Below are 25,581 nucleotides of genomic sequence, written 5' to 3'. Positions count from 1 at the left end.
TCGTAAAGCTTCATCACCCGAAAAAGCGCGAAAGTTAATAATAATACACCGTCCCCTCGCTCCTAATGCCGTGTAACAACTTTCGCTATCATTTCATGCGCATCATCACGACACGATCCCCGACCACGGATACGGCCATGAACCTCTTTGTTCACTAAAACACTGCACAGAGTGAAAACCTGTTTCCATCTCAAACTTTTGATCAAAGCACCGAGGGCAAGTGGAACAAAGCAAAAGGCAAGCAATCCGTAAAGTCACTCAATTTGGCACGTAATTTTACAGCAACGTTGCATCCCACACAACCCACAAGCGAATGGGAAAACGAAACGGAGCAAGTGGTTTTCATTTCACATCACCGCGCGAGCAGTTGCGTTTGTTTCGCGCGTACTAATAACGGTTCCATTTACCGTTCATGTTCGGACAGAAGTCTATCTACAGGGCATCAGCATGCCCTTGATGCGCACCTGAGCTTTATTTTTTGCGTTAGAAGAGCAGCGGACGGGAAAACGGGGAAGAAAAACTCCCAAAAAAAGCCAAGTGAAGAACGAGCGTGCGGTAAGTTTGATTGTTTGCAGTCTCTTGTCTAATCTTCTTTTTTTGTATATTTGTTTGTTAACTGTCGCTCCTCGTTTAACGATTCCAACGGTCGTAAGTTGATTGAGCAAAAGCGTGCCAAACGGTGAGCCTGCCTGCCTGTAGTAATATGCCTTCCACGTTGTAGGGCGTCCATCGTGGCGGTTCTTTTAGCGGGGATGTATCAGCAGCAACAGAGACAAGTGCGCAAGTAAAAAGTGTCTTATCAATTTTTAAATTTTGTGCTTCCTCTTCGCTGTGTGTAAGTAATCAGGGGTGGAAAACGTGGGACGTGGGGTAGGACATGGAAACGGAAAAGTTTCGCAATATTATGCTTAAGATTGTTTTTTTTTTTGTGGAACAAATTATGTTATGTGTGTGTATGTTATGGTGTTGCATACGGCTAAAAATCAATTTGCTTCCTTAAGAAATGTTTGCTCTCGGCTGGCTGCAACATTCGTCCGTCGAGAGAGGGGCAGGAAATAAAAGCAAAAAAAAACCCTTCCCGGTAAGATTTTATCAGTGTTTTGATGTTCCGCAAACTAGTTTATGGCAGTCGAGCAACATTCCATTCCCTTCTTCGAACCCCTTTCGAAAAGATTCCGGTCTTAAAAAACAAGAACATTGAGTCTGCGTGTGTATCTTCTTTTATTTTATAGCACATTCCAACTCACTGCGTAAAGTGGCGAACGCATTTTGTTTGCTCACATCGTGTTAGTGAAGTAAAGTTCAAACAACATCAGACCGTACTAAATTATGAATAAAAGTTTGTGCCGAGTGGAAAGTGGAAGTGAGCGGGGAAGTGTGTACATCGGAGTGCTGCACATAGCTTTTGAACTTGTCATGCACGTCTGAGCACACACACACACACGCACTCTTTATAAAAACGATGCCATAAAACCGGAAGGAAGCATTCAACGAGCTTTATCAGCAGTGAGGGGACTTTTCGTGTTGTTTTGTGTTTTTTGAAGTGTCAAAAATAAAACCACGGTAGGCATTGCAGTGATGATTTCGTATTGCCAACCTTCCCACAATCTCCCCCTTTAACCCTCCCCCATCACATCTCCTCCAAAGTAGCCAGTAGCTTATCTTCATGCGAGCGATTCTTGAACAAAACTTTGTGTTCTTTTTTTTTGCTGTTAATGTGTGTTGTGGCCGTTCAAGCCAAATACTAAAAGACAGACAAAGAGAGTACTTTAGTGTTGCGTGCTAATAGTATGTGGTGCAAAGTGGCCACCTGCCTGTACACCTTTGTTCCGGTAGGTTAATCTTGCTTTGTTGTGGGTAGTAGGGTTTTTTCATATTTTGCTATAAAAAGTGGAGTTTGAAAAAAAAAATATTTTCAGCTTTTAGATTCATTTAAAAAAACATTTTGCCCAACATCAATTGCATGTGTTGGGTTTATTTTTCAACGTATAATTTTCCACAGTATGGAATGGAAAGCCCAAACAAAGAGTAAAATAAAAAACCATCACTTCGCTCCGGTAGAGACGATACTGTTGGAGCAGGGTTCTCCCTATAATGGGCGTTAATATTCAACACTCACACACAGCAAACATCAAGCAAGCAGAAGAGATGATGTCTATATAGCGACACGAATGATGTTTCCGTTCGCATTCGAGCGACGTTATCGAATGTGTTCATTGAGTTCCGTAGCTTTTTTTTTGTTGTTATTTGGTTTGTGTGGTTTTCTTTGCCGCCTGAAATTATGATTTGCACTGTTGTTGTTGGATGTTGGTGGGTGGGAAAACTTTTCCCCCTAGCCAATGCACAGCCAAGGCACAAAGGACGAAAGGACCCCATCAATATCTTTCTTCCAGTCAGTTTCCGATCGTAGCCCGCATCACATCGGCAAAGTGTCGGAGGCGTTTGGGGGTTTGTTCATTCGGCCAAGAAATTGACAGACTGTTGAGATGGTTCGATCGACAACTTCGGTCGGTCCCCTAAATAACAGTTCCGCGTCTGTTCGAGCGGAGCGGCGCTCAAACCAGACATCGAACTGGATGTCGACATGTCGGTAGCATTGTAAGGCATGGTACAAGTTTTACGTGCTTCGCTTCTCCGTGAAGTCGTCAACTTCTTACGATTTCCCACCCACCCGGTTCTTTGATATGTTCACATTATGTTGTGAGGTATAATGGCGGCAAGGGAGTAGAGTTATAAAAAGAAAAGAAAAAAAAGAAGGAACAAAAAGGCTCGTCGGACTTTTTGATGGTGAGTTTCTAAATGATGATTGAGATTAGATTTCATTCAGTTCGTCTTCCATCGCGTGCGGGAGGAAAGCAATGAAGAACGGGAGGAAGTACAGAGGGACAGTTTTTGTGACCGGCATTTTATCGCCGGTAGCACTGGTACAATAGACCTTACCAGCGAAAGCTCGGGAAAGGGAGAAAGGGAAGCACAGTCTCCACTCGCCGGGGAATTGATAATCGGAACAAAGTTGAAGTGCGGATTCCGGCCCCAGTTTCGTGCAGCTTCCCTCCCAAGGTACTGAATACATAATATCAAAAAGTATAATCGAATGAGTTTCTTTTCTTTCACACCTAATGAGGCCAGCATTTTGGGACCATGAGCACAAAATCTTTCACGTGGATGAGCTGAAGGGAAAATGGTGCAACTGAGAATTGTGTGTGTTTGTTTTCTCTTTCCGTTTGGTCCTTCTGACCGGCACAATATTCGATCAATGTCATAATGATTCCAAGCATTATAAACTTGTTTGTGCATTCATGCACTTGGAAATGCCCAATGACACCAAACAACGCCCTGGGGGAAAAGAGCTTTAATTATCCGATAGGTTTTCTACAGCTAGTTTTTTTTATCATTTTGAGTAATTACTGTCAAAGAAATGAAGAAAAAAATTGTAGCCTAAACTATTCGTTCGCACATCAATTATTCGATACATTTTTTTGCATATTTTTTGTTGCCATTGATCGGACCTTTTTATAATTTTTAATAGATACCAAAATTATTTTCTTATATAAAATATAATTTTACATATTTTTCCCGTACTGTCACTTTCGAAATACTACTTGCTGCAAAAGAATAAATTATTTGTGGACGCTTCAAATGTTTCACTATTACTAAATTTTCGAAAAATTATATAAACACTTCACCTTGTATGCTAAAACGACTTTAAATTATTTTATTATTCGTAACACCTCCCAAAAATCGATACAAAATGTAGATCTCTTCTCAATCAAACTACAATGTCGAACCAGTCAAATGTTTGGTAGTGGAATTTTTTTTTCACCAAAAAACCCGCAACAAAAATTCACTCCAAAATCAACAAAATACCGATATGGGGTCGATCTCACGCCTCTATCGAACGTCACTGACCGATGAGGCTGACACACGCGGTTGCGCTGGCAAAGCGCCAGGGATAAATTTATTACGCTCCATAGAAACGGTGGCCCCAAGATATTCATCGGCCAACCGTCGAATCAGGAAATTTTATTTGCGAAATAACAATACATTTATATTTTTGCGTCAAACGAGGGCAAAAACAGACGCCATCGCGAGCACAGTGAGTTGATTGTTGGGAAGGCGCGGAATGGTGCCGGCGGTTCGGACGGGGGTGATTGGTAGAACTATTTCGCGAATGCCTCTTTCTCCTATCGGGTTTTTGGGTGACGATGAGCTGGAATTGTTGGGGATGTGTCTGTAGACGACAACAAAGTTTTATAGCTTGCACGTGGGATCTATAAACGTAAAGTGTGTGCGTGTGTGAATACGGAAGCTGAATGGCTTGGTTTGCGGATTTTTTAGTAATGGTTGTTTACGCAAATGACAGAATTCAAATACGACGTATCGTATGGCAGGATTGGTGATGGTAAAAGGAGTGATAGTTTTAACACGATTTTCGAATGAATGAATTTTGGAATGAACAGACTTTGAAACTATTGTTATGGTCTGGTGACAGCTGTCAACGGAACCATAGGCAGGCCCAAATTTAAAGATAAAAGACGTGACATGTTTCGCAAAAAACCGAACTTGCTAAAACAAATTAGCAAATTTCTCAACCAGGTTCTGTTTTATTGCAAAATTCCTCATTTCCTCGCACTAATTAACGCTACAAAGTAACAATGTATCGCAATTTCAAACCATTAGCCTCCCTTAAAATGCGTTTTCGTCGTCGTGTGGCGCAAACTCCACTTAACCCTAATCAAAGCGACCAAGCACGGCGTCCTACTTAACGTGCCACACGAAATATGGTAATATTTTTAGCTTCATTAAGTCGCATGATAAGAAGCTGTGCTCATTGCGCTGTAACCCAGCATTGAGCTAATGAAGACAAATAAAGCGCGCTGGCAGGAAGTTCGGCGCTCAGCCTTCTGCTTGGATTTTTGGTTACTGCGAAACGAACCATCAGCAGTGAGGATGATTATAAATTACTTCCAATCTCGGTTGACGATTAATTATTGTCTACGCAAAGCTTTTGCTCGCATCACCATCGGTTGGGAGGATTGGATTGGTACCTTCCATGCTTTAACAGACGCTACGCAATGCTGTTAACAGATGGTCGGTAGCAAATTCTTGTGGTCTACACATTGTTCCAAACCGGAGACTCCAACTCCACCGGGAATGGATCTTATCAATCACTATTTCCTTTGAAGTATGTATTTCGACGCAGATTATGGAAAGACGGAAAATGTTTGGCTAATGTTTTGATATTCCTTTGAAGTTTGATCGTTGATCAGTAACTACTGGCAACTAATTGGCCTGCAGAACAGTAAACCATTCTTAGAAAATAAGAGAGCAATTTAGTATCATGAGTAAAACAGAAAAAAATCTATTCAGATATAACCTTCATTCCACAATCAACAACTTTACTTTAATGATAAAATTGGATAAATCTGGATATTAAAGGTTAACATAAAATTCGTAACACTTGTGATAACTTTAAAGCAATCAGTTCGTCTTGTGTTAACCAATTCTCAAATCTTCCATTCGATTAAGCGAATGAAAAAGATACAAAACTCAACGCCATTTTGATTAAGTTATCGTACGCAAAAGAGTAATGGTGACCAGTATAAATCAAAGGCTTCTGCCCCGCAATCGCATCCAATAAAGCGATCAAACCGTCAATCTGTTCAGACAAACAATCGAACGAACGAACAAATGGTGCATGAAATAAATTGGTAGCAGTGAATAATTTGTTTACATTCACTGTTGAGCTTTTTAAAAGCTTTAGCATTTAATGGTTCCTTTCTAAAATGAATTGTTTGTAAAAATGTATAAATTGTTCAACAAATGTAGAATAAAATGTTTTCAAACAAGTACACTGATAGACTGTTCATTACTTGCTGCGGTGTTTGACGTTCAGTCCCGGTTGAATATAATAATTTTCCAGGAAATATGCAGCACACTTCTCAACTTTTGAGCTTTTTTCTCCTTACATAGTCTATCTAGAATTGAAGTGGATATAAAATAAATTCAATAAAAAAAGTAAACGTGAAACGTAAATTTTCGAAACTGGTTTTTTCCGCTCCAATGTCATGCCATCACACTTGAGCGACAGTTTCTGCAGTGGACAAAATATAAAAAAGAAAGAACAAAAAATATGAAAAGGCAAAAACAAACTCTTCGCATAAATAAATAACAAAATCGAACAACACAACCGCCTGCAGAGATTTTGCTAAAAGAGGCAAACAGGATGAAGCAAATGCAAAACAAAAGAAAAACAGGATGAAAATCTTGTTTGATATTTGGTTACATCATTGTGTCGCAGTATGATTTGTTAAAGTACTGGCTCCAGCAGGTTTAGTGGTACAAGCTGAGCCTATGTCGGTTAGACGGGGAAAAAAAGAAGGAAGCCAAAATGAGATGATACCGATTTTACTTTTTTTTCGTGTGCTTCAGTTAACTGTGCTAACAACATTCAGCAGAATCGTGTTGCCTATTTTACGATGTACTGGTCAGCGGGCTACTTTCTAGCAAAAAATGGCTCTAATGGTAATGCGCTAAGTAAAGATGCCTAGCGGGAGGTAAGCGTATCAAAACAAGAAAACGAAAAAAACTAGAAGGAAAAACGTCAACCCTGTGGGTTTTATTCGGCTGGCACCAGAAGATGGTGTCTACGTGTTTTCGATACGTGAGTGCGTTTACATTTTGGGGTGACACGTTCTCGTTTGATTTATTATATCGACTCCTCGGCGTGACACGTTTCATTAGCAGCCTTGTCTTTATGGAGAAGCTGTTGTGGATGCCAGCCACCAGCCATCGCGGCACAAAAGTCGCTCGGGAATGTCGCTGGGGCGTCAAACATACGTTCCTCGCCGGTCAACCATACTCAATGAGGCAGAAGATTTATGCCATCATCGAAATGCGCCGTTTGCATCGCTTACGTGATCGGTTTTGATCGCAATAAGAACAAAAACAAGCACAAAACCCATTCGCGTTAGTCGAATAGGACCGCAGAAGATAGTCGAACGAAGCGGCAATAATCAACCTTCGATTGCGAAGAGAAAGAACAAGCAGAATGTTTTCATACGCAACCACAACGGGCATGTGCACTCAGTTGAACTACTGCACAATAATGATGCATTCGAGATTGTTTGTGCTGGATTGCGGTTAGTGAAAATGTGGCGAAAAATAAGACCACTGCAAGTAGCAAAAAATGGGAAAGTAAGGCGAAACACAACAACCGTTGCGGTTGATAGAACTTACAGAGAGAGAGGCGACGTCAATCAACGAAAGAGGAAATCAAATTGAGAGCAATCGCAATTGTCGGTTAAAATATTGTGTTGCTACATTACACGACACCAGGCGCCTCCACCAAACAAACAACAGAGACACCAGGCGTCTCCATTGTAGTGGAGACGGGTGCAGGTAGTGGTGAAAAGAAGCAGTTCGCAGTTCTAGTGAAAATAAATCCGATGGTATACAGAGCAGCACCGGAACCGTCAATATTGATGATGATGATGAAGCTAGCGGCGGTTCCAGAATAATTCGACCGAACTTCCTGTACGGTAGTTGTTCGCGTCCAGCTGTGAGCAAACCGTAGTCAGCTAAGTACAAACTGCTGTTAGTGGTGCTGTTCGGATGTGGATAAAAACGAATGGTGTGGGTACAGAAGCATAGCGCGTTGAATATGTTGATAATGCATTTTCTAACAGGAAACGCAAACATATTCCAACAGCCAACAAACCAAGATTGTATCCGTTCCGTAAAACGCGAAAAGCAAAGATAAAGTGAATTGTTTATTTTTCACTTTATAACGGTGGTTCTGTAGTTAAGTGTTGAAAGAAAACAATGATGTAGTAAAGTTTTTCAACACTTCATATTTAAACTATAAAAATTAAAATTATTTTTGTGCTATAATGAGCTTCCAATTAGTATTTCATATGGACAGTTTATGATTAGAATATAGCTGATGAACAGTTTATGATAATTGCTGGAAATAAAACGAAAAATATGCATTCAAATAAGATTTCACCCGGTAACACGGTGCTAAGTGGTTTTTTTCTGCCCGAATTTTCCACTTTAGACAACCACATTGTTTATTAGCGTTTCTGTTTGTACTCGGTGTTAAAGAATACAGCGAGATGATCAATATTTATTTGCCCCTTAATAGACTCTAGTGCGCGCGTAGCAGAAGCTAATGCTTGCAGCAGGGAGCTGGCGCTGGTTCGTTTATAATGAACCATTTTCGTTTGGCATAATTTATGAAGCTTTCCAATGCACCCAACGTTCGCGGGTGCAAAGATGTTTGTACTTCGCGCTCATGTTTATAATCAATTGCTGCTTAATATTTCACGGTGAGAGATGCTTGAAGAATGGAAAGTTTGTTTTTCTTCACAACATGCTGATTTTATCCTCATCCGGATGTTGGAAAATAGAAAGTAAAAGCATGGAAAATGTTCAAAAACCCTTAAAGCGTTGACTTTGTGAGGAACAGAATTTGGGATTTGGCAAATCAGTTCAAAGACGGTGTTATAATAGCTCTACATTTCGCTCCCTAATATCACCATTTACATGATACATAAATATACTAAGCAGTGAACTTTGTTGTACATTCCTTCTTCAGGTTCATTAACAGTCAATCAGTGGGAAGAAAAGGTTTAGCAACAGTACGCTCCATTGATCTCTGGTGTAGTAATTTAAAGACACCCAATTACATCAATGATCGAACTCAACTGAAATCACGAAGCGGACAGAAATAATACCACCGAAATAGGAAATTATATGAACCGATTCATTCAAACGGCAAACCAGCGTCTATTATCCACCCGTAGGCTGGTTTAACCTTAACTAGAAACCCAGCGCAAACGGAGAATGAAAATCAGTACCAAGTATAATCGTCGTTGGCCTCGTAATGCTAACTTGCGTCCTTGCCAGAACGGGCAGCGGTCACAAAACTCGCGGTAGGTACTCACGGCCTAATGACGTTTGCGGCGCGGAATTAATTGAAATCGATTTTTCATTCCGGCAGCAGTCGAAAGCGACGAGAGTGCCTGTGATCTGCTTTACACTGCTAAAGTCGGCACTGGATTACACGGAAAAGATTGTTGTATTTTTCCCCTCCTCGATTCGTGTTGTTGTCGATCCAACGTGATCAAAGATTTCCGTGCGTTAGGTTCTGTTTTTGCCGATGTAGCTGGTGATGGGGAAGTACCGAGCGATGAGAAGCTCTCGATAAAGCTCATTGCTGCCGGTTTAATGCTGACGAGTTTGCGGCCTTTGGTCTGTTTAAATGGGCTACTATTTAGATGAGCATTTTGCGATTAGACAGGGAAGGATTTTGCTTAATGTTGTCTTTAACTTTTTTTTGTTTGGTTTTAAAGTAATGCTTTTCTGCATGAGAAGCTAAGTTTAGAACTGATTACATTTTGCGCTCTGAATGTATGCTTTAATGAGTTTATCTGTTTTTTAATATTTTTTTTGTTTATTAAACTTTGTTTTAACAATTACTCACATTATTAAAGTCCCAAAAAAAAGAAAAAAGAAAAATTCGATTAAATGTAAAAAACAAAAACAAATTTATTGGTAAGTAAGTGATATCAAGATCGATTTTTGAATTTGAATTGTAATCCTACCGATCGGAGCTTACTGATAACAAAAAGAGAAACTACTTTAAAACAAGCTAACAAAACTTCTTTCTTTTCTCCAATATGGCAAATCAAATCCGTTCCATTTCTGTCGCATGTTTGCCGTGTCCTGGACAGCATTACACATCTGGCCCAATGTGCCCGCAGTGTGACCCTCGTTAGAGTTTATGCTTTACCCATTTCCTTTCCCGAATTCGTTTCCACATTCATTATTCACGAATCAAATTACCATCGACTCGAATGGCGTACACGGCTGACGACCTTGTGACGCTCGCTTTGTGCTCCTACACCTTACCTCGGTCTGCCACTTCCGCTCAAACATTGCCCCTATTGCCCCAAGTCTGTTATCCCCTCCCTCTTCTCCCGCGGGGCCAAGCAAGCTCATGGGAACAACCTACACAACGTCCAACTCATAGCGGTCCCGGTAGCGAAAGTAGCGCCATTTTCCATCGAACAAAAGAAACCCTTCCAAACCCGTTCGAACACAGCAGGCATAACACGTGCGCATTTTGATTGAATATTTCTCAGAATGCAACACCATCGCAACGTGAGATAAATATCACGTCTAGCTATTCTGCGTCGGCAAGGCGATGATTGTAGCCATGGCAAAGGAAAGCTGACAAATCAACATTTTTGGAGGATGCAGGAAAGCTTGTTTCTTCCGACTGACGTAGCAACGGGTGGGATGGAATCTGAGACCGATTCACTGTTTCACTGGTGGGGCATCGCGCAGGCAGGACGATAATGCCGCTCATTTTCATCGCCCACAGATGCGTCAGAAAAGGATTATTGAGCACAAAATAATGAACTGAACGAATGGAACCTAATTGTTGTAGCCAGCCGGTTTTCAGTTACAAGACGGGTTGGGAAATTCAATCCATCCCATTTCGGCGATTATTACCAGGAAAAACGATTAAAAATTCCGTCCGAGGTATATTATACTCGCAAAAGGATTGCACGATCTGGATTAATCGATTGATGTGAGGGAAGGAATGGGATAATAAGCTGCTGCAAAGTACAAAGGATTTTTTTTACCCTAAACTAAGAAAAAATAAATTCGTTGCGAAGATCAATCTTAATATAGAACAGATGAGAAACAGCTTGGACAGGACTAAATGATTATTAAATTATTTCCTTTAGCAGAGACTTTGTGGACATTCGAACTGCCTCGCAACGCTACAGTAATAGGGGTTTATGCTGACTTAAATTAGACATCTAAAGATTTTAGATGACATCCGTCAAGTTGATAAAAAAACCCAGTGGTGAACGACAGCCAGGTTGTACCATGCTGAAGGATTTGTTGTGTTCTGCGCGAATCTTTTAATATTCTGTTCTTTATTAATGGAGTTATATAATTTTTATAAAAAGTATTATACATAAAACTTAACTATTATTAACTGATATGAAATAAATTTTCACTTTATTTCATCAAAAACGGGTTGAATATATCGTAGACACTAGCATATCATATGCAAGCAATAATATTATTGGATTATTTAATTTATAGCAAAATCATTAATAAACCTTTATTAGTTTAATAAACAACATTTGGAGATCAAAATCAAATAATCGCATTTCCCGCAACATAACGAACAAAAAAAGGTTTATCACCCAAACGACAATCTAAAAGCGTTGATTATGTTTTTCCAACTTATTCTCAACTGTCTCGCATATTACGTTCATACCCGTTATGGTAGGTGAAATTCATGCAAATGCAATCATCACATAAACGTAAAATGAAATTTTTTTTCTCCTCCTGTTACGTTTGCCAGAAAAATGACACAGGTTCCAAATAAAACTGAACGCTGTTTGAATGCAAATGACATAAAATCTCGGCGAAATGTTTGCGCGTGTGTGTCTTTTGTTTTTATTTGCATTTTCTCATTTTAAAATTTTTCCATCCTTTGCAAATGCGACTATATATGGTGCAGTTACTAAAGGATGAAAAATCAAAATACACACAAGCACACGCACATCGGTACACATGCAGACATGACGCTCGTGTTCGTGTTTCGATTAGTGATTTTTCATCTCCGTCCGGCGGATGAAGGGAGAAAAGTTGACGCCAAACGATGGATCCACCGGAACCAGTCAATGTTACGGGCTGATGTGCATGTAAGCGGGAAATTGAATTTGAATACCATTCGGAAAATCCCCATAGCTTCTACGGACCCGTCCATACTGGGACATAACGAAACATGGAAATGTGTCGTAAATGTGGAAGAAGATTACCTTGCGTTTTGGGAAACAAACGGTATTTCGGAAGGAAGGATTTTCCCCAATAGGTAGGTTATGTAGGGAACTTCCATATCCAACATACAGCCCACTTTCAATACCTAGTGGTGATGCTTGTACATGGAAATGGCATGCAAACAATGAAAATGCGGTTGTGTCGCGTTGTGGGAGAATTTTTGATGATATATTTTTAGTGAGTTTTTGGCAGCAAAACCGGTCGGAATCGATCAGGAAACGTCGTGCAAGTTTATGTTTCTTTAATGAGCTTAATGTAATCTTTACTTTTTGCTTCTTCTCCTTTCAGGTGAGTCGTTGCAGTTTCCGCTGCAAGCTTAGATGGGAAATGGTTGAGAATTAACTGCTAACAAGGACCCAGATTCGTTAAAGGTAACTTTGTAGATATGGTTTATTGTGTACTTTCATCAATCAATAAAACTGATTGAATTTAACAGCGAATTTTGTTAGCATAGCAAAGCTTGATTCGTTTAGATTTCCTTATTGTGTACAGAAGAAACTGATCTTCATATGTCTTTGTTCGGCATCGATAAAATGTAGATAGATAAATAATGGCTCGGTATAATTAAGCTTTCAGAGATCCATTTAAAACCAATTCCAGTAATTTTATTTTTCTCGCTAATGTTTTCATTTGAAAAGACAATAAAAAGAAACATTCCTACTGTGCGATGGCAAATGATGAAACAAAAAAGAAAATTAGTGCATTCATTCCATTCAACGGCAGGACGGAAAACAATAGCATTGAATAGAAAAACACACCCACACACACAGCAAATTGTTTTCAAAAGTGAACGAAAAATGTTTTTTTTGACTCTGTTCCGTCTACTTCCGCTAGATCCTCGGCAAACTTTAGCCAATTTATCCACAAACGTTACGAAACTTAGTGACGTTTACGAACTGAAGGGAAACACAAAACCCAAACTCGTACAATACCGACCCACAATTCCCTGTTGGCTAAAACTGACTTTTGACTTAATTTTCGTCTGTTGGCCACCGTGTAACGTTCCTTCCTCCCTGGTGAATATGTTTCATTTAAGCAGAACAGCAGGAATGAAAGCAAACCGAATGAGAACTAGGCAAAAAAAAAAACAAAAACGAAAACGCCTTCCTGGAGTAGCTTTTCGGTGGTGAAAGAAAAACATACAAAACAAATGGAGGAGCATCGAAATAGCAACAGAAAAAACAAACGACAGTTTTCTTTGGCACTGTCACATTCGGACACATCCATCTTATGGAACACCGGAGAACCGGTTTTTTTTGTTTTTCATCCTGTCCACTATCCGTTTGCTCGATTGTACAATCCACAGTGGGAAGCTAAAGCTGAACCATGCTGGCCCCATATTAACGATACTTTCTTTTTCACTCGCGTACGTTACGCAAATGACGCGCCGGCCAGACTCGCCGTGCTGCCGTGGGCTGGTGTTGAAATATTCTAGTCCAACCCCATAATAATGGGCATAATGTTCACATAGTCCTTTCAGCAGCAACACAACAAAAAAAAGCAGAATGGGTAAAACCGGTAGGCAGAAAATGAAAAGCCAGCTTTTACGCGTGAATACTGATGAGAAAATTAGCTATCCGGGGGGAAATGACGACAGCCGTACCCTTGCGCCAGTTCGCACGGTTTGTCCTCTTACGTGGAGAAATTTTAACCATTCGCACCGTTACGCAGGGGAAGCAAAAGAAACAGAAAAGATGAGAGAAGAGAGAAAAAAAACAATTCTATGTGGAAAATCCCACGGCTTCACGGACCGTCGGTGGCAACAGGATCGTTTTCGGGCCCGTTGATGGTTGAGTTTCTAACTTTGGCCCTTCCTGTCTTCACTGGAAGTAATAAATTAGTCGGAAATGATAATTGAAATTCGACCATCGACAAATTTCCGCGAATGTCCCTTTGAAAGGCAGCAAGAAAGAAAAACAAAAGAGAGAGAGAAAAAAATATGAGCCACTGTTAAAAAGGAATTCAAAACTGCGTAAACCGAATGTTTGTCGTGTGAATCATTTTGTTTTGTGTTGTTTTTTATACATATAAAAAGGTTTGTTTTATTTTGCTGTGAGTTGTTGATTTTACTTCACATTGCTGCTTTTTCAAATAAAGCTTCAGTCGTTTATTTCTTCACTTCTGCTGCGGACTGCTGCCAAATTGACACAATGTCAGCAAAATGTTGGGATGTTTCGGTTCGCCAAAGGGGATTGTCATTTTTCTGAAACACGGGCCAGCGGTAGCATGGGCATGCAGCACGTGCAACGGCCGAAGCGCTGCTCTACGAAAACCGATAAAATTACGTTCGAGCACGTTCGGCCAACAGTTGGAGTAATGTTTCTTGATTAAAACTTAATTGCAATATCCTTTTTCGCGTGTCCGGTCGTGTATTTGCGCAGACCGGTATGCGGCGGTTTTGGTCTGCGGTTAGATTGTTCCTGCCTGCGCCGGACAGCCGGAATAGACAGGGTAGAGAATAAAAATGAATATCAATGTACCACGAGGTGCAAACAAATCTCGGCCTCGGCTGCAAAGTCTGCTGTCTCCACTCGTGGAAGACACAATTTGCTTAAGTGGTCAAACAGATTTTGATTCGCTTCTTCTTTTTTATTTTACGTCCTTCACCGTCCGGAGCGAAACCGAAGGAATAAGTTTATCAAGGAAATTGAAATAGATGTCACTCATTTAGTTTGTAAGGTAAATGAATAAAAACAGCACGCAATTAGCAACGTGAAGCAGCTGCAGTAAACATTAAATGAGTCTATTTACCAAGCAATATCAGGTTTCTGCTGTAGGAAGGATAACAACAAACCAAAAAAAATCAATCATTTCACGACATCAACCACCAACCGTCAGCTTTACCTCAAATTAAGGCTTTGCTTCATTAATTCTGTTCGTTTCGTAGACACGACTTTTCACGACCCAAGTCACGTTTTTTTTGCTGGCGCCAGAGGATTAAGATTAAAGCTAGCGTGAAGTGTCAAGAGATTTATACGCAGGTATAAATTCACCCAGCTTACGTACATCTGTGCGACACTTTGTTGAAAAAAAAACTGTTTTCTGAGTATTTCAGTTTTTGTCAAAATTTTATAAATTGATTTATTTTAATGCCAATTGGTTGAGACACCCTAGGGTTCGAGTTTTTTTCATTCAAATAATGCTTTAAATAGAAGACAGCATAAAAAATAAAAAAAAATAAAAAAAATCTAAAAACTTGAAAATATTCTAGGGCTATAGCCTTAGCTTTTTTCTTGAGTATTTTTGCAAAATTTACAAAATTGATTTTTCTTAATGCCAATTGGTTGAAATACGTTTCTTTTCACTCAAATAATCAAATTTTATAAATTTGAAATATATTTTCTTCAAGTATATTTTATCACTTTAGAAAGTTTTATATAATTTATTCAAAATATTTCATATTTTATTGTGCTCAATTTTGTAGACAAAATAAAAAGAAAAAGGAAAGAAAAAGCATATGACCCTCTGAGCTTTCATTTATGCCTGATCTTGTTTTTCCCAGAGATATCCTTGAAAGTCTCAGTTTATAATACAAATAATAGACAGAAAACCCACTACCAAAGAGTCGTTTATTCCAAGAGTATACATACGTTTGTTTTTCCAACCGTAAACCACACCCTAGGGTTTGAGGATTGGCCAATTAATTATGCTCACTTTTATGTTTCGTTCAAAACGAAAAATCAAAGCAAAAACCACGACAAAATGTTCCTTCCCCACCCACACACACACACACACATACACATACGGTCGGAAATCTAATCTGATCGTAAAGTGGAAGTCATCAAGTTAGCTAACGTGATATATTGCCTCCATTTTGCTGACCTGCCTCACCCGGCGGGGTAAGCGAAATCGGGTGTGTACGAAAACTAAATATTGATTAATGATTCCCGACTGCGACCTTCGCCCTGCATTACCGGTGGGCCTGGAGAATGACAAAAAAATAAATGGTTGCCTGTGTGTGGTTGGTAAGGTGCAGGCGACGAAAACAAAAATTGTCTACTTCAATGGTCCATTTAGCTTAAAAGCGATCGAGGTTTTTTGGGGGGAAGAAGTTGGTCAAACGCACGTCAGTATAAATGCTTCGCCTTCAACGGGAATCTGTCAAAATGATTAATCGACAACGGAGAAGAAAAAGAAGCGGAACAGAACAGTAAATTGCATCTTGTGCCTCAGTGGAAGGTTAATTAAACAGAGTGAAAGTTGACGTTTAAGATGCAATTTTCACACCTGCATCACAGAAAAATTCGATCGGTAATTGCTGGCTGAAATCTGTGAAATGATTTTCGAAATTATTGTTTCGCACGGTGAGTGACATTTTCTAAATGGGCGGTTGATTAAGAATTACGGCCGGGCATGTTTCGAAGGCGCCAAAACGTGATGCGATAAATGTTCTGCTCTTTCCTCCACCCACACACAAAGCTAAGTACGATCGCGGTTGGCTGACACGGCAACAGATAGATTTATGCTAAGCTGACAAATTACTTCGTCACGGTTGTGGTAAAAATACTAAGACGCTTTACATAGACACACACGTTCCATGGAGACATGGCAAAGCGTATCGATTCCGAGAAGGGGAAAACTAAGCCAACACCTCATGAAACGTCCCAGAAAACACCACGAGAGCCACGTTTCCAAATAGTTTCGACCGTTCGCAGCCCCACGTCCGTTGACGGCGCCTGGAATCGGATACATCCGGTCCGGATATCGACATGGACAAAGAGGGCAGAGATGCGAACCGGGAACGATGCGGACGGAAAATGCTGGCGTAAAATTAATTCTCTGTCTTGCTGATTTATGATCGTAAGCTATGGCTTCCGTAGGCTAGCGGTTCGTTCGGCTCTACAAGGGTACGAGCCAGCTAGTAGGATGCCCCACACACACACAGCACGACACTCGTGTTTGCTGAAGTGACTGGTGGACACTTTCGTTTGAATTTAGCACTTTGCCCACACGCCAAGCCGGTGGGCTTTCTTCCACCCGACCCGGGTGTGTTCGCTACCGGTTTGAGGTTAGCAGCAAGTGCTGGTTTCATTTAATGGAGACATTTTTAGCATAGCTCGAGTGCGTTCATCGTGCTCGAATATGGTATGGATTCCATGGCGCGAGTGATATAAAATGATTACTTGAAGCTTTCATTTTTTTCTTCTATTTTTGCGTGCATTTCGGAGCAATGTGAAGAACAATTTAATTAAAGGCTCTGCACGTTTTCGCTGATAAGCCAAAAATGGTTTGGGAACTACAAATGGATTGAAATGCAAAGCGTTACTACTTACGTGCGACATGTGAGCGCTGGCTTGCATGACCACCGTGGCATCTTACCTTGAAAGAGCAATTTGGAGAGAGAGAAAAAAAAACATAAATGTTAGAAAAATGTAGAAGATAACATCTAGAGTATCGTATACCAAGAAACACGCTAAAAGTACATTAAAATGTGATCATTTACTTCGTTTTGAGTGTCGTTAGAACATCAATTCTACTTCGTTAAAATTAGGGTTGAGTTTGAATATAAAACGTTTGTTTGCTTGTGAGAAAAATAACAAAATGAGACTACCAAATCTTTGTAGTTTCATTAGTTTATTATATTTTGCTGTTTATTTAGCACCTGAACCTTGAATAAACCACATTAAATATAATTTTTTAACTAAAAACAATTTGGAAAATTCCGATGAAAATTGACTCAAAACCTGTAGAACAATTGTAGATGTAAATATTCAAAATTTAATTACACTTTATACATATTCAGCATGCTTAAAAGTTAACGCAAGGCATTGAAGTTGATACAAGTCTGTTGCGAAAAAATGGTTAATTTGTTGTAAATCGACGTGAAACTTTGTTGAAATTAAGTTTCCTTCTGATGAGCGGTCCTAATCGGCACGTGTTGCGAAATCACAACCTTCAAACCTGACGCCATAAACTCAATGAATGATCCTTTAATTTCACCAAAAATTGTCGTCCATAAACTTCCGAATGAAAGCAAAATTGACTCAAAAGAAAGAAAAAAAGTGTGGAAGCATCATGAAGCATGTTTGAAGGTAGTTCTACCTATCGCTTGCAAGAAGAAGGCTAATATGAACTGATTGCACTAGGTAGCGAGAAGAATCGCATCTTGCTGGAGAGTACACAAAAAAAAAGAACAACCAAAAACACACCTCGACAGTTTCTAAGGCTCCGATCCGAGCGTAGCGCATCTTCAGGAAAGCTTATCGCAACATTTTCACTCCACGCGATGATAGCTTTCAAAAATTGAATGAAATAAATTTGCTAAATCTAATTAAAACTTTCTTTTCTATCCTGCGTCGGTATCATGCGGATTGCCGGACTGCTGCTCCAGTGTGACTGTTGGCCGGTTCCGGTGCTTTTCTTCCGTAACGTGCTTTTCTGACTGCAAGTAACACACATTCACTCCCGTGAAGCAAATAGAAGTAAATAGGAAAGGTGAAATAGTAGTGTTATTGACCAATGTCACCGATGATTTCCAGGAACAAGCCATAAAAAGTGCACCAAACGTTGTCACGTGTACGCCGGTACGGGCCGGGACAAGCTCCTTGCAATACTTTATCGTCCCGGGGTTAAAAATATCGTTCTTACCGAACTCAATTATAGCTAGTGGCCGAGTTGGGTTGGATTCTTGGTAGTTTTCTTTAGAGCGATCGATTCACCGTTCGCGCACCGGAGCAAGCAATAGCGAAACGGCGAGGCGATCATCTCCTCAATAGCGAAAAGTTGCAACGATCGCGGCGCGCTAATTAAAATTCCTTCGGAATCATACTTCGTGAAAGTGAGCCCCATCAAGAAGAATGCTTGTCGCAACCGCTGCCGTACCGTCCCCCCAAGGGTGATAGTCCTTGGGCTCAGTAGGACGGTCGCCAGGTTCACAGCGAGTGGCATAAATTCCGAACAGATTGGCTGTTGCATTATTAATGAAGTTTGCCTAACAGGTCCTCCTGCACGGCGTCACCCGCCATGTTCTACGAACGGTCGGAAGAAGGAGCCGTTTCGGGCAAGAACTTTTAGCAGCAAATGTATCCCCTGGCACGACCCGAAAACGAATCTAAATGTTCGCAGTGAGTGTGGGCGGAACGTATTTAGATAGTTGAGGCCGCCAGGTCGTGCGCTTTTATGCGTGGCTCTTCGGGTTTGCTCATTCGAGGGAAAATTTGCTTACATTGGCGAGCAAACATAGCTGGCCGATGCAAAAACCCTAGCAAGGGTACCGGACCCGCGGGATCTATTGAGTCAGAGCAGGGGGGGGGAGGCTGGAGACTTTGAGGGACAGAAGATGGAAAAGAGGCATTACAAAACGCCCTTGAAATCTTCGACGGGTTCTCCCAACATCAAAGCTCAATTGAACGCTGTAATGAACGAATTCAAATTTATGACCGCCGCTTTGCCTCGTGCCAAAAGCGGTCCCAAAAAACCCCGGGTTCGGGCTACGGAATACTTGGAACCCATTTACAGCTTTACAACTATCAAACATGAGCAATTAGTTAGGAGGATTAGCAATAATGATAGCTGGGGTATTAGAATAACAAACAGCCGACGTAAATAACCATTGTTCAGGTTGGTAAAGGTATAAATCGTATCTATGAACTGCGACGTAGGATTATGCCACTGTTTGAAGTAAGCCGTATACGGTGTTATGGATGGGAAAAGTTGTTTGTAATTAGTTGATCAAGCAAATTCGAAGCGTTTGTTTACCATTGTGATTTAACTGTATTTGGAAGTGTCTTGAAAGGTTTTAAAGGTTCAGAATTTTGCGAATTATGTTGATGCTGTAGTTATCAGAACATATGCTATAACTGAGTGTTTTTCTTCCAAAAATTGAAATAAGATTTCTTATAAATATTTAGAACTAAACGAATTGATATTAATATTAAAGAGCTTTATATAAACATTGTAATATTAGCTAACAATTGCTAATAAAAATAAAACTATCAACAACAAAGCTCATTCTTTTATATCCTTTAATGTATGTATTTAAAACCTCCCTAAAAACAACCTTTCGACACGATCAGCCATAATCGAAAAATGTGTCCACTGCTTTGGTGTTCCGTTGAACGTCGCTAGAAGAATGCAAATGGCAATAGTGACAGCTCCTCGCCCTATCGCAATCATCCCGATCAGCGATGTTAACACACTGCTCGGTTTGCCCTTTTCATGACCTAAGCTCCTGCTCCTGAACGAGCATCCTCAAGACACGAAACAATTCACACTTGCCCGAAACGAAACAAACGCCGTCGGACGAACGCCTCCCCCCGAACACGACTATCCGACCGGAACTAACGCGTGCTAACGGAACCGTGAAGTACCGGTAGCAGCATATCTTGAATTTGTATGATAATTGAGCGTATTATAATGTTAATCGGTTGTGAAGCATCAGACTGTAGCATCCGGTGGCGAGTAGCTGCCAGGTCTGTAGGGCCTATCCAATTCGCCTTCCTTGGCGTGTGTGGGTGACTGTGCGCGCGCTGTATAACATTTGCCCGAAATAAAGGTAAGCAAAAACGGCAAACGTTTCGGGTGGCGGCGAAATTCTTACTTCAAGCTAACAAGAACACAGTTACTACTATCACTCCGGCTCTGACGCGGCAGCGCACTGTGCATGCGGTTAAGCTTGGTCCCGACAGGGACGGCTCTACCGGCTAGATTCCAGCGAGACTATCGACCGTGAAAATTCTAAGTACCTGTGCCGGACGATACCCGCTGGTGGCCCGGTAATGGAAATATCCGGAGCTACTTCAACGCTAATTGACTGCTGAAGAGCAGAGAGAGAGTATGGTTCGCTTTGTTGTGGTAAGGAAGTTGCTTCAGATACGCTGATGGGTTGAAAGTCAAACGAGTTTCATGGAAGAAGGAGACGATCCGGTGTTAGCGCACCTCGCAAAGCTGACGACGATCTGGATGAAACAGATGACGGCTGCGGGGCAGAGCAAGAAATTGCATTTCAAAAACGCTGACAACCATATCTGTGGATATGGCTGGAGGTTTAAATAATCAGATGATGTTAGATGAATGCTATAGTCTGGTAAAATTAAATTGAATTCTATCAACGCAAAGCTCGGCTGGATGGCGTTAGATCGATACTTTCAAGTCTCGTTGAGGAGCTGTTTCAATGTGTAATGTTTACTTTCCTGCACATTGTGCACGGCAAGCCATACGTTATGTAAAGGTCATATGTCTCTTGATAAATTTGAATGACTCCCTATCCATGGACGGCCGAGTAAACCCAACCAACCGAGAATACACACTTACATAATGCTGAAGTAGTCCTTCATAAACGGTACCATTTAAATACTACACCGTTGACGTTTGCTCTCCGGTGCACTGCACAACATCAAGTTTGCCCAACGCAGCTGTGTAGCGCCGGTTGGAAATAACTGAATTATTTATGGGCAATGCTCTGGTCTGGTCCAAGGTGGCCAAGGTCCAAATAACTTAATAATGACACTTATGCGCCATACGGAAGCATCGGTACGTGTGTTGGTGTGTACGGCAGGAAACATACTTCACGCAAGGATATCCTGCCCCTGTCACGAGAAGCAAGTTGCATTTGCTTGTGCAAATCGAGGGAATTTAAAGTGCGGCCAATGCCGGGTGCCTTCGCTTTCGATTGACAGTCGGGCCGGGGCATGTGTGATGTTGTCGAAGCTGTAGCTAATAGCGGCATCACTTGCAGTCGACCGATTAAATGAGAATCTTGCACATTAAGCAGTATCCTCTGAGGAGTGTAGTGCGCGATGGCACAGTGTGACAGATTTTCAATTATTCGCAGGGGGCTAAAGTGACGTCTAATTGTGTGATTTACCGTTTATTAGCGCCGGGGTACACCGATAGGGATCACCGTTTATCCCACGGACGGAAGGCAAAGTAATTGGTGTTTAATTTCCCATCGCACTGAAGTGTTTTAATCGCCATGCCCTTTCTTGTGTGTGTTGTGTGTTTCCTTTATCGTATGATTTAATCTTGACACTATCAATTCATACGCTAGCGTGATGAGGGTTTCGCATAAATTGATTTATATCTTATCAGATAACTTTTAACACTCATTACGATCATAATGAAACGACCACAAGGGACATTTGAGAGCAAATTTAAATTGTTACTGTTATGGTATAAGCTTTCTTTGAGTTCCTATTCGTTTTAGACAAAAAAGCTCTCAAAAATATGGTATTACTGTGAATTAATGATGCAAAATACGGAAACAGATGAATTAATCTTTCTTCTTTCTTATCAGTCAATGAACAAATTATGCTACAGTAAAACAACCTTCCTTTCATTGCGGAATACGGTATGATGATTAAACAAAACAACAAAAACAGACACAACAACCGACAAGATTACTCAGACCACCTACTGCCGATTGTTGGCAAACGGAAGCCACACAACCACCAACAGTGACAAATGTGCCGTACGTGATAATACCGCTTTTGCACAAAAGGCTCAAGAACCTGCGCCTACTTCCTGCTGCCGTGTCTAGGATCCATTAATCAAGCGCCTAAAAAGCGGCCCAAGGAAGGCGGGTTTTCGGCGACTAGTCGTAACAGCAGCGGTCTCGAGCGCCAAGAAAGCAAGTCGGATTGCGGGTCAGATAATGGCCAAATGTAATTTTGAGTTCGCTTTGTGTAACTTTAATCATGGCGCATTTATCTTTACCGGGTGCCCCTGTTTGGATTGTTAAATCGTTTATTAGCCAAATGGGTCAACAAAGAGCAACTATGTAAGGGGAGGGGGGGAAGAAATGGGAAAGCAACACTGATAAACCGCGCCGACGACTAAGGACGATGGCGTTGTGATGAATGGTTGACTTTTATTATGTACGTTGCATAATCGGCACGGTCGTAACATGTACAAATAATAAATTATTTTAATGAACTCGGTCGACCGGCCAGTTGGGTTGCAGCATTCCGGTGTGAGACACAAGGAAATGTGTTGTTTGTTATGGAATTTGATAGTTTAATGTTTCGTACTAAGCCCAGAATAGTCTTTTTTAGATGAAAAAAAGAAGAATTGAAGAGAAGTGTTTTAGTTCAAAAAGCGAACTGATTTACTTTGTAGAACCATTCAAAAAACTTAATTCCATTTAATTACGGCCTGAAAACTAAAAAACTCAAAAATTTAAATTGTGCATTAAAAGATCTTATAACGTCGAATCGTCAGAAAACGTAAAATTGCATTTGCCAACATTTACACAAACGTATGCAGACTGAAAAGAACAAAACAGATTTCACACACCGACAACTGGGTGCCATTTAAAAGACTTCAGCTGTCACAATTACATCGTCTCGATGTCGCAAAAGTTTGTTTTTTTGTTCTTTACGACCTCTTGTTTTCGTTTACTCTCCTCTGCCGTCAAGCACTTTGAAAACTGACAGTCGACACCCATCAGAGCGTACTTGAGAGCGTGAAATGAGCGAAATGCGGAAATAGTAGTTCCAACCAATATACGAAATACTGCCACAAACGGCGTTAGGTGTTTGGAGCAGCTTTTCCGTTCCGTACCGAACAGCTGGGCTGACAAAATGAAGGTACATGAAGGTGTACGTAAAGCAAAACGGTAAAGATACCACGACCATGTGCCCTACGCCCGAAGATGGCAGCACACATTCTTCAATCCTTCGCGCAAACACCACTTCACTCGTTGACTCCAACACTGCAGAAACGCAAAGTTCCGCCAAATGTTTCCCCATTCGCCCTCTTTCCATCTTACGAGCTGGTGTGAAATTGTGTTTCGCGAAAGAATCTTTCTCTGCTGACAGTTTTGTGCCGACATCGTGTTTCTTTTCTGTCGCGATCATGCTGCCAGCTGGTGATGCTGGAAATGTTGCTCCACCGCTGTAGCAGCGGCAGCAGCAGCAGGGTGATGAATTATTGCAACCGAAACGTTGTTCCATTCGTCGGATTCGCAAAGATGCACTATGCGAAGCGGCACACTTTAACGAGCAAATGAATTCCCTGCGTGCTGATGATGGATGCAGCGTGCGGCGGAACGAACGGATAGAATGCAATTTTGTAATGATATTACCTTTCGGAATGGAACTCCCCGATTGCGGCTCTCATTTGTGAAGGTATCGTACGACGACTTCGGCGAGCTTGATGTGTTCGTTGAGTACGTACCTTGGGTTGCTTAACGGATTATAACATTAAGCTCTGTGTGTGAAGGGAGGTAATTGGATAAGATTGCAATGGTTGATGGCGTGAGTAAACTAGCGAAATGTTATTTATTCGCCTTCCGTAGTCAATTATCCCTAGCGTATTTAAAGGTTCAAAGGGCAATTGCCTGTACCGAACGGGTGTCAATAGCATTGATAGTAATGTCATATCAGCCCGAGTCGAGGCAAACACGCAAACACTAGACGAATGAAAAAGTTTGAGGTCATCACGATTGAAATGCGGCAAAACCGGATTGTTTGATTCTATTCAGTCACGAATATAAAAGTACGGTTCCAGCACTTTTTGGTTTGAAATTGTCAAGAATACGGACTGTTCCATTTACTACGATAACTGCACTGTCTTTGCTTTGTAGCAGCAAATTGCACTTCGTTAATGTGCTTTTTTCCCCTACTTAACCCAAGGTTCCCATAATGAGGTTTCTGTTCATGTAACCTTGGTAAAAAAGTTTCCTTCGCTTTGTGATTAAAATTACGCAACCGAACAGCTTTATAAACGTCTTGCGAATCAAGACAACTCTCTGACACACAAACCGAGGTAAGAAAAGAGGAAACTCTTCGCTTTGTGTCGTGGTTGGAAGTCCTAGTTTTCGGCTGTTTTGCACCATCCTTTTGCAAAGTTTCTGTCCCAAGGAACTACCGAGAATTGACCTGGGTAGTTAAGCAAACTTTCAGACTGAGTACAATCTCAACAGGACTGCATAACAGCTTTACCGTGGGCGAATGTGACGCTGTGCCTTGGCTTATGTGTGAGTTAGAGAAAGAACTTGTGTAATATTTCTTTCCCGCAAAGCCTTCTGCCATGGCGTACCTGGACACTTTTAGCACGAGATCTTCATTTCGCTGGAAATGTGATTCTTATGGTGTGGAGCATTTTCATGGTTTGCGTTTCACTGACTAAGGGTGGAAAATTGCGGTTTCTGCTACACGAATCCGGCGAATGGCTCATTCGCAAACCGTCCAAGCACTTATGGCTTCTTTTAGTAGGGTATGTTTCTGGGTATTTTGTGAGAATTTATGTACGCAATCTTTCTGTCTCCTGTATGCTGCTGTATGTTACGCACTGATGTTCAGAAAAAGGGGACGAGAGAAAAAAAACCACAAAGTTGACAGGTTTGGAAGTATTAATGTGTTGTTTGCTCTCGGAGATCTCTTGCCAGGCACGTTCGCTGGTTTAATGTGCAGAAATGTTTCAATTTGTATGAATGTTTTCTTGTAAACATAAGGGCCCGTCCCCATTCACAGACAATACTTTTCGGCGGTAATGCACAATGCATGAAATGTCACATAAGATGGTGGGCGATTTACACAATTGTTTAAATGGAGTTGTTCCAAGAATGAATTCGCAGTAATGCGACTAGTTGCAAATATTAGATATTTATAAGATCTTTATTTATATATCGTGAAGAGAAAAGGCTGGGGTTTATCACAAAATAACGTGATATTTCCAACGACATTTCCAATGACAGTAATATTTGGTTTTGGTTGATTTACTTTCTTGGGTTGTATCTTCCAAATGGGTATATCCAAACGTACGTAAGAA

General features: G+C 40.9%; 2 protein-coding genes across 10 annotated transcripts in view; one reads left to right on the top strand and one right to left on the bottom strand.

The window, feature by feature from the left end:
* LOC125762692 (uncharacterized) overlaps window positions 1–25,581 on the bottom strand; it is a 185,863-nt gene that overhangs the window by 79,372 nt on the left and 80,910 nt on the right. The window contains exon 8 of one of the 4 annotated variants that reach the window (XM_049425083.1): window positions 17,145–17,190. The exons of the other annotated variants lie outside the window; for them this stretch is intronic. Within the exon in view, the coding sequence (XP_049281040.1) occupies window positions 17,145–17,190 (46 nt within the window). The remainder of the gene's footprint in view (window positions 1–17,144; window positions 17,191–25,581) is intronic. 4 annotated transcript variants of the gene reach the window in all.
* Window positions 1–25,581, top strand: part of LOC125762687 (uncharacterized) — a 116,855-nt gene that overhangs the window by 16,512 nt on the left and 74,762 nt on the right. The window lies entirely within an intron of this gene.

The sequence above is a fragment of the Anopheles funestus genome, chromosome 2RL (genome assembly GCF_943734845.2).
Source record: "Anopheles funestus chromosome 2RL, idAnoFuneDA-416_04, whole genome shotgun sequence".
NCBI classification, from domain to species: Eukaryota; Metazoa; Arthropoda; class Insecta; order Diptera; family Culicidae; genus Anopheles; species Anopheles funestus.
The sequence above is the reverse complement of the archived record's forward strand: the minus strand, read 5'-3'. Positions and strand labels throughout refer to the sequence as shown.